The sequence below is a fragment of the Condylura cristata genome, unplaced genomic scaffold (assembly GCF_000260355.1).
Source record: "Condylura cristata isolate star-nosed mole 26May11 unplaced genomic scaffold, ConCri1.0 scaffold00011, whole genome shotgun sequence".
In the NCBI taxonomy this organism is placed as follows: domain Eukaryota; kingdom Metazoa; phylum Chordata; class Mammalia; order Eulipotyphla; family Talpidae; genus Condylura; species Condylura cristata.
Window position 1 is genome coordinate 39,661,968 of NW_004567112.1, and position 10,628 is coordinate 39,672,595.

The following is a 10,628-nucleotide window of genomic DNA, read 5'->3' on the forward strand; positions in this document are numbered from 1 at the left end:
TTAAACAACTTTAAATAGGGAATGACATAAGAATTATGCTCATAGAAATCCCGAAGCCTAAAAGATCTACTTAAGGGTAACTGTTCCTCCTTGTGCTTTTATCTAATTTTAAACTTCTAAATTACATTTCATTCCAAGGTAGTATAATCCCTTGTAGAATACTGTGGGAGGAGAAGGGTTATTTCCCCCTTTTCTTCTTGACTTTTCTAGGCTAACAAATAATCAGATTTAGAAGAAAAAGTTTAATAGCATTTATACTTCTTGTATAAATAGGAGCTACCCAGTATAAGCTAACTGAATGTTACATCCTTCAATAATCAGCTAAATACAAAGGATGGTGGGGTGGTCATTTAAGGGCAGTCACCAAGAGCACAATAAACAGGGGTATGATTATATGCAGGTTTGTCAGTTTCATCACTGATGAGTTAAGGAGGTCCAGAATATCCTGTTTTGGTGTAAGATTTATTTCTAGTTGTATTTGAGTTCCTGAACCTCCCAAAAGTATACAAATACCTTCTTGGGGTGCATCCAGGGAATAGTCTTATAACCCTATACAAACAACCACACCTAAGCAAAACTCACAAAAATCTCCTTAGGAGTGATTTAGTCTTCCTAAAGGTAATTTGCTGTCACATATGTGCACTTTCTCCCAGCAACATTCCCTATTAAAATGCCATTTTTTACTATCAGTCAACCCCTTTCCCCAATCAAGAAGGTATGTAAACCCTAAATTCAAGTGATGTTTTATGCGCATTTTTGTGAATCCTGTCATCTATTGAGCTATTCTCTTGTTAATGATTTTTTGTCAGTTTAATTAGCAGCTTCCCAAACACTGAATGAACCTAAGAGGGTAGGTTTTTCCTACCTTAACAATTAAAATTTTTTTTCACTATAGAGAAATACCTATATGTTTAAAAGGTTTAGACAGTGGTTTGTAACCGTAAGCAGCCTTTTTTAGTAATGGCATCTGGGCCCTGAAATTTTTTAATTTTATTGGTCTGGACAGGAACCTTGACATATTTTTTTAAAACTCCTAAAGTGAACTGAAATAGAGCCAAGGTTGAGAACCACTGGGTTAGATCTTGTACTTTTTATTAAAGACACAAAATTTCATTTTCAGTTTATTCTAATTAACTGGCCAACCTTTTACTCAATTCACCACATGGGAAATTTAATTGTTTCAAATTGGTTATGCAACAGTCTGAAATAAAGTGAAAAGCATCCTGTTTATGACAGTGCTTTAAGCTACCTAGTTATTTAAAATCATGATTGATGCTATTTATAAAAACTTCTAAATTGCCACAATTATAGCTTCTAAACTATTGAACAGTCTTGTCCTCACCAATAAATCTGACAATGAGACTTGAGGAAAGAGCTATTTTAACCATTCAAATAGTAAGCTCAGTATTTGTTTCAAATTCTTTATTATACATCATGGTTGCACGATTTGAGGCTGGTTAAATGCAACTGATTTTCAAAATTTCTTTCAATATTTTCTAGATTACTACATGCAAGTGACCATGAAAATATTTGGCATTTTAATTCTGAAACTCTGAACAGGCACTTAACATGAAGAAAACATTACCCTTCACTGATAACCACATTGAAAACAGATGTTCCAGCACACAACACATGGAACCCTTTGTCAGTAAAGGTTACTGACCATTTTACTAAAGTGCCATAGTAGTAAAACAGGTTTAAAGAAATTAATTTGGGTTTCTTAACTTACTCATAAAGTAAGGTTAACTGACAATACTTGCGCTGTATATAAAAAAATACTGGTACAAAACCAGTGAACCATGAGAGTTTCATATAGCAGGGTTCATTTTAGTTCCTACACCCCACATATAATGTATTTTGAGATCAGACCCCATGCATATGAACAGATGACTGCAACCTTTTTTTAGATATGCTGAGAAAATGACTTGAATTTAGTGTTAAAAAAATAAAGAGTGGGTAAAGTTTAAATTTAAATTTGAGCAAGCCAAAGTTTTCAGTTTAACATGAAATTGTCTGAATCCTGATTAACTACATGTTTCACAGGCCCTGTGAGACCCTCCCCTCCCCACATTTCCCCCTGTAAAGAGAAGAGAATATTTGTGAGGTCAGAAAACTGTATTTGCATATATATGTTATAAAGAATCCTTAAATTAAAAAATTTTGAAATATTTTCAGAAAAATTAGTTTAACAAATTCTAAAATGCCAATATAGCGTAAACTCCTCAATGCACAAAACAAGAGCTTGCTGGACAGTCGCAAAATGTAACTAAATATGGGGAAAGGGAAGAGAAGGCTATAATGATATGTCCAATAATCCCATGGAGAAAAATTTTAATATTCATAGTGCAGAAGATTTCAAAGAGGGTAAAATTCAGGAAGCCATGAAAGCACCTACAGTGAAACATTCCATATATATTTCTCAAGCACATATGTAAAAACATACATACAATTCTCAAAAATATTGAGATGCTATGTTTTAAATCTCTGCAGGATTTTAGGGCCACTCAGGTTTTCTAATTTTATTTGAACACAAAGTAATTTTTTGCATGTAGACAGTAAGAGGTAATCATTAGCATGAAAAAATATTTATAATCAACATTATGCAGAAAGAAAGCAAAATTACAAATACCAGCCTATTCACATGAAAATCTTTAATGTTTTTTGCTGACGCATTTGAGTGCTTATTAAACCAAAGTGTGCAGTAAAAAAAACTGGCAGCTTAAGAAAGTTCCAGTGTTTCAAAGAAAGCACTTTTTGAATGTATATACATGAAGAACATTTAGTTATATCTTAAAATAAATGCAGCACTGTAAGATAAAGGAAGACTTATAAATGGAGTTTTGGCCTTTTACCCCCACACACGCTGCAACCATCTTTAACCTGCTGAACTAAATAGATTTTTTTTTCTTTTTTTTTTCCTATTCAGTTCACATTTCAGGCTGTTCAGCAGATGCCTGTGATTCTGGTGATTCAAATCGTTGGTGAAAGTTTGTTCTCTGTTTCCTCAGTTTTTCAGGAGCCTTTCTCCACAAAATGATCTCCTAATAAAACACAAAACATCAACAGATTAATGTTCTCATACTATGCCTTAAATTTTCACCTTAGAAACATGGCCTCTTCAATTTTAATGATAATAAAATTCTTCCCTACAAAAGCCCTCTGTCCTAACAGGCCCCTTCCCAGTTCTAATCTTGGATTGACCCTTCTGCCACCTCCGTGCCACCCATGAGCACTCACAGACACCAGCATTCCAAACTTGCACAAATTTCTCGCTATTAACCTCTTTATATAATTCTTAAAATCTGCCCTTTGGTTTCATATTCTAATACCTGATCCAAGTTCAAGTTCAGGTCACTTTCAAGCTTTAGGTACTAAAATAGAATCCTGGATCTGCTTTTGTAACCTAAGGCTCCTAATCCATTTTTCCTTTTACAATCAAATTAATCTAGAACATTACTTGGATTGCATGTGCTGCCAGGATAAATCTCCAACCATGCATACATCCAAGGTCTTCTACAGCCTTTATCTAAGTCACTCCCTTCCCTCTGGTAGCTCTATCCCCCATCAAACACTTTCCTTGTCTTCAATGTACTCAATTTTTCTTACTTTTACCAGTATCTCAATTCCTCTATCTAAATCTTGCTCTAGCCAATTCATCAGGAAACCTCTTCTAAATTCTTAAATTTTGCCTCAGGAAAGGCTTTTTTCTTCCAATCAACACATCAAAATTTAAGCATCCAAATGGATGCCCATGGGAAGTTCCATAGAGTCAGGGTCACAATATGTAATTGATCAAAAAACTGTATGTTTCATACAGTCTATTTTTAAGTTATAAATTACCAATGCCTGATTATACAACAGTATAGCAGATTAAGTGGAATTAATTTTCTCTCTTCTAAATTACTCAGTTTCCTGTTATTTAAGGTATATAATCCTTCTTTTTCCTTGTGTCTGCAATGAGGACCCTGAGGGCAAATTTTTTTATAAAAAGTAATTTTTGTATTCTTCGTAGTACCCAGCACAAAATTTGCCATTCAAATACTAAGCTGATTCAGAACACAAAAAGATCATTCTAAGCACAACTGTCATTTAAACTCCTCTAAAGGCTTTTAATCATTTTAAAATGAGAACAAGATTTATGTTTACATAAACATGTTTTATACTAAAAAGAACCATTAGATATGGGCCATCTCAAGGCCATTTTCTATTTAGTAAGGGGAAAATGGGAAACCCAAACCCATCAAATTAATAGTCATTAAAAGTTAAGGTCAGTATTTGTTGACAAGGGTAAAATATTCAAAATTCTTTTGGGTGAAAAAGCAATTTAAGATGCATAATCATTCATAATGTTATCTATATACAAATACACAGATTTGTCTTAGAAATTAAAATACAACGGTGGAATTTCTGTTGATCTTAACTTCATTCTGTTCTTTATTGCCTGATTTTTAAAAAGTAAATAGCAAGTATTAGAGAAAAACCATAACATTTTAAATAAAAATAATTAAAAGTCCTACCAAACAGAGACCATTCTGAGTCCTACAGATGACTAGAAAGAGATCTATCACAACATAATTAAATTCACACTTATTTCTTTATCACACTCTGTCTTTACTGACTTAGAAAACCTCACTTGTTCAGTACAATCAAAAGTCAGTGTCTTCTAGGTGTTTTCAAACTGCCTTAGAATAAAATATCAGCCTAGGGGCTTCATTAATGGCACAGGGGTTTTAAGTCTCAACATTATGAAGTGATCCGCAGCCACCGCAGCACAAGTTTGATGCCCAGCCCTAACCCACATGGCACAAGGGACTTCTGACTTGCCCACTGGTCCCCTCTGCAATGCATTTCCACTGGTCCCCCTGTTCCCCGTCTTTCTCTTGTCTCTGGTATATCCTCTCACCATCCCCACACCTGTAATATGCCCCTTACCTCTAGCCTAAACCCCAGCTCTTATATACATAAATAAAATATTCTTTTTAAAAAAACAATAATTTTTTAAAAAATCAGCCTCGACACCACTATACCTGCTGCTTGAAGTACCTTCTGTCTTCCTCATCAACAAGGACTAGATTCAAGAAGTACCTTACTGAAAATTTTTTGTTCACATCTCTCATTGTCGGAGTTGGATCATATCCTGCTAAAAATAGTCTTATTGGAATTGATTCTCCTGGAAGGCAAGCAATTTCCATTAAGTTCTAAAAGATGATTAAATATGATCACATGCTAAGAACTAATCATGAAACAGCAACATAAAAAACTGGACCAAGGTTTCTCAGCCTCAGCACTAGAGCCATTTTGAGCCAGCCAATTTGCCCTTGTGGTAAGGGCCTGCACACTGTCGAGGTAGCAGAATCCTTGTCCTCCACCCACTAGATGCCAGCAGCATTCCCCAGGTGTGAGAACAGAAAAAAAGAAGAAAAAAACCATCATCAGTCATCGCCAAATGTCCCCTACAGTAGAACAGGCACCAAAATCACCTCTATGTGAGGCTCTGCTCTAGAAGTCAGAATTCCTGGGCTCCTATCTCAACAACTTTTACTGACTATGTCACCTTAGTCAAGTCACTTAACCATTTCAAGTTCCTCATCTATAAAATGGGGACTAGCAATAATATCCATCCTGTAGAGAATATGTAACACTATATGGGTTAATACATATTAAAAGCTTAAAAGTGTGCCAGTAGGTAAGTGCTATTTTAGTGGTTTTATTTTCTATTTTTATGAAGTTGACCATTCTAGTCCTGTGTATTATTTCTTAAATTCTTATAATTAACTCATCTAAAAGCAGCAAATGTTTGCAATGATCACTCCTTCATTAGTTAGCTACCACCTAACATAAGACTGCTATTCATGGCTTCTCTTTTCCTAAGTATGGCTATTTGTATATTCTCTTTTGAATCTTTTTTTTTATTAACACTTTCCTTGTACATAGTTATTATCTGAAAAATGTGATCCATCATTGTTCATAAAAATTTGTAGCAGCTGAAATTTTACAAACTAATGTTGTATAATAAGAATATACAAACATGGGTCTTGAATTAAGAAAGGTCTGGACTCAAAATCCAACTCTGCAATGCTTAGTGACAGTGAAAGAAATAAGAATATGTCACTACAAAATTATGTCCCTGAAATAAAATCATTTTGAGCAAAAGTCAGTTAAGAAGCAGCAAAGGGAGAAAAAACTCCCCATTTTCTACCTACAGCAGGGTAGTAAGTTCTTTTACTGAGGACAGACTCATCAGTCCAGGAGTGGGGACACGGATGGGAGGCTGCAAGCAAACCTTGCTTCATTTCCTCCCACGCATCAGCCAGTGTGCTACCCTTGGAGTCTAAAATTGCTTTATTGTCCAGTCACTTCTCTCCAAATTTGCTGTTCTTTGCAGATGCTACATAAATTGAAATTATAACCCATCATTTTGGGCTACTTTTTGTTGCGGTTTCTTCCACATGATGTGCACTGCATATTGATTGTTTCTTCTTATTGGTTTTTTGCAAGAGCCCCAGCTGAAAATTTAATGGGATGAGGTAAAAGTTCCCCCCCCACACTACATCACCTTTAACCTTTTTGTATCTCAGTTTCACCTGTAATATAAGGGGTATCACCACTTAACTAAAAGAGTGCCAGGGAAATCTAGAGCACATGAGATCATAATTCCTCACCTACAGTTGTCCTTCAACAACTGGTAGCTACTTTTTAACAGAGTGAGAAAAGGCCAAAGTCAACTTCAAAATGAAATACTAGCTTCATTGTCATAAGGAAGACTATCAGGTAATGGAATTACTTACATGATGGGACTATAAAGACTCCAAAATCACAGAGGATTAATAGTCAGCTAGCTATATATTTTACCTACTGTTCAATGAGTTAAAAAAAAATAGATTGAGGCCCTCCCTGGTGGCCCAGTGGGTTAAAACACAGCACTAAGAAGCTAAAGACACTTCAGCATGAGTTCGAGCCCCGCCCCAGAGGTGACCACATGGCATGGCAGACCTCTCCTGACCCGCTCACTGCTCTCCTCAGCAGTGTACTTCGTTTATCTGCCTGTTCTGCTCCCCACTCTGTCTCTGGTGAATCCTCTCACCGCCCCACACCTCTGGCTTATACCCCAGTTCTGTATGCATAAATAAATAAATCTTTAAAGAAGAAATAGATTTAAAGAGATGAACTACTGGGGCCTTCCTGGTGATAAAAGGCGTTAAATTTCAGCACTATGTAGCTATTGGCAGTTGCTGCAGCACAAGTTTGATACCAGCCAGCAAGCTGACCCATATGGCACAGCAGACCTCTCCTATCTCACCTGTTGCTCCCCTGAGTAGTGTTTTCAGTAGATCTGCCTGTTCTGCTCCCTATTCTGTCTCTGGTGAATCCTCTCACCCACCCCACACCTTTGGCCTACACCCCTCACTCTGGACTATAAAGACTCCAAAATCACAAAGGAATTAATAGTCAGCTAGCTATATTTCACCTACTGTTCAGTGAATTATGCATAAATAAATAAGTCTTTATTAAAAAACAAGATGAACTGTTACAACAGAAGACAGTCAAAATACAAATTCAGACTAGAGAACAGATATATATAAATGACTCAAATATTAAATATACACTGAGTAAAAAGATCTCATTTCAAACTATAAGTACCATTATGCTTTATATAGATAGTCTATATAAATTCTTTTAAAAACATCATTGGAAAGGGGCCTCCCTGGTGGCCCTGGTAGCACAGAGGGTTAAGTCTCAACAGTATGGAGCTATCCACAGCCACTGCAGCTAGGGAGTTGACCCACATGGCGCAGCAGACCTCTCCTATCACCTGTGCTCCCCAGTGTATTTCAAAAGATGTGCCTATTCAGCTCCTGAATCTTTCCCTGATGAATCCTCTCACCCTGCCCCCACATCTCTGGCCAACATCCCAGCTTTTGTATGCATAAATAAATCTATCTTAAAAAATCATTGACAGAATTTTTAAGAATTCTAAGTATTTTTATAATGAATAAATACTTTTAGGCCAAACTACCAATAGCATGGCTGTTTGCCTTGTTTATTTCTAACACAAAAGAAGAGAAGCAATGAAAAGTGTGTTACCTTTTACTGGTGCACCATCCATTATTTCATATTTAGCAATTGTTTCTGTTTCTGTTGTGGTACTGGGTCCTAGGTGCAACAATGTAAGCAACATTAAAAATTTACAGACTATAACTGTACACATTCTTACACATTCTTACACATTCTTCCTATTTTCCAACTACATTATTTTAGTACTGATTTGTATTCCCATCTGCTAAGATCCACACTTAAACACAGTTAGTCAACGAAGAGTTTCATCCCCTTCTTCCTAAAGATGATAATATATAGTTCAGAGAGAATCTTTTTCACAGAATTCTATCACTGCTAGCTAGTATCTTGCTAAAATGGAAACTAGCAGTACATATCAGAACTAACCACTAACATGCTAGTTTTTTCTGCAATACTCTGAAACTATCATCTGTTGCAGTAAATTTAAACTGTAAGACAGAATATCAACTGAATACTTGATTGGCATATAGTTCTTTGAAATTTAGAATTCACTCCTCTAGGAAATAACTTGAATCCAGGCATTTTCAAAAGTCAATGATATTCTAAGGAAAAAAAAAACCCACCAAAATATATAGTACGGATCCCGGTGTTGTATACAATATGCAAATAACTAAAGTCTATTGTATATGACGAGTACAGGTTCTTTTTATTAAAATTTTTCTAGAATTAATCATAAATTTTAAAATCAGAAAAATATGTTTAAATAAACAATGTATTTTTAAATTAACAGGAACCTGAGGTTTGGGTTCAATATCATCTTTAAATCACTTAAGCTTTTATTAGCAGGTATAAAATGGAGATTAAGAAACCACAGAAGTTTATAATTGTCACTATGTTGTTAAAAATAGGGAATTTCCCCCCTATATAGTGTTACCTAAAATTATTTTCAATAAAAAATCAATGAAACTAAAGGAACAACTAAGTTTCTATATTAATTAAAACATAAAAGGTTATAATGAAAGAGTAACATGATTTTGAGACAACTGGTCAGCCATTTGGGAAGAAGTAAAGCTGGACAGATACCTCTTATCTATACTTCTTAGCAGGACAAATTCCAAATGAATTACAAAATTAAACCAACTTCTCAAACTATCATGTATTATTTTAGTAGAATCAAGCAAGCCTGGGAATTTATTTTCATAACCCTGGTTTAAACAAAAGAGAAAAGGCTTTCTAACTGACACAAAGCCCAGAGTCCATAACAAATACATGATAAATCTGACTAACAGACATCATGAATGTCTAGACAACATAAACCAGCATAATCAGGACAAACTAGGGTCATAGTGACTGCTCTTAATATAAAAAAAGGGAAGACTTTCCACAAACAACAAGACTAACAGGACAAGGGATATGGATAAGCAGTTTACAGAAGTACAAATAGTTTTTATACACTTGAGAATATGTTCACCATTACTTAGAATGGACAAACTATAATGGGAACTTTCCCCATTATAACACTGTTTCATAACATTGTTCTGAGGAGAACATAAGGAAGAAGAGGCAGTCATCTATATTCATAGCTGGCAGTAAAGCAAACTGATATAACCTCTACAGAGGACAAAGTGAAGATCACAAAATAACATACCATTGCTCAGATTTTATCTTCCGCGTGCACACGCACACACAACCTGCTAGGTAATGAATATTAACTACAGCACTGTTCAACAGCAAAACTGTATATTATAAAACTGTACTAATCTAAGCTGTGACATATAAGCCAATACAGAACACAGAAATCAACCCATATATATGGTCAATTAGTTCATATTTAATAAAGAATATAAATGAGGAATAGTGTTCGATAAATAGTGTTAGGAAAACTGGACATACATATGCGAAAGAATGATACTGAACCAATATCTTAAACCATGTACAAAAGTTAATTCAAAATGGATTAAAAACTTAAGACATGACAGTCTTTAAAAATCTAAATAGGGCCCTGCCTAGTGGCACAACGGGTTAAAGTGCAGCACTAAGAAGCTAGCTTCAGCATGAGTTTGATCACCAGCCAGGAGGTGACCCACATGGCGTAGCGGACCTCTCTGCCTCGCCCATTGCTCCCCTCGGCAGTGTACTTCATCCATCTGCCTGTTCTGCTCCCCACTCTGTCTCTAGCAAAGCCACTCACTGCTCCTGCACCTCTGACCTATACCCCAGTTCTGTATGCAAAAATAAATCAATCTTTAAAAAAAAAAACCTGAACAGGCAGTAAGTTCTTTGACATCATTCTGAGCAGTGACATTGTGAATCAGATACTAACAGCAAAAGTAACAAAACACAAAAATAAGTGGGATTACATCAAACTAAAAAGCTAGCACAGCAAACAAAACCACTCGTAAAAAGACAGCCAACCAGGCCCTCCCTGGTGGCGCAGTGGGTTAAAGCACAGCACTGAGAGGCTAAAGCCACTTCCGCGTGAGTTCGATTCCCGCCTGCCCCAGAGGTGACCACATGCGTGGCAGACCTCTCCTGACCCGCCCGCTGCTCCCCTCAGCAGTGTACTTCGTAGATCTGCCTGTTCTGCTCCCCACTCTGTCTCTGGTGAAGCC

General features: G+C 36.0%; 1 protein-coding gene across 1 annotated transcript in view; it reads right to left on the reverse strand.

The window, feature by feature from the left end:
- Positions 1-1,407: 1,407 nt before the first annotated feature.
- The window catches only part of VPS26A (vacuolar protein sorting 26 homolog A (S. pombe)), a 31,703-nt gene continuing 22,482 nt past the window's right edge, over positions 1,408-10,628 (reverse strand). The window contains exons 7-9 of the mRNA XM_004680824.1: positions 8,086-8,154; positions 5,028-5,170; positions 1,408-3,041 (exon numbers count right to left, since the gene is read on the reverse strand). Of these exons, the coding sequence (XP_004680881.1) occupies positions 2,928-3,041; positions 5,028-5,170; positions 8,086-8,154 (326 nt within the window). The 3' untranslated portion in view covers positions 1,408-2,927. The remainder of the gene's footprint in view (positions 3,042-5,027; positions 5,171-8,085; positions 8,155-10,628) is intronic.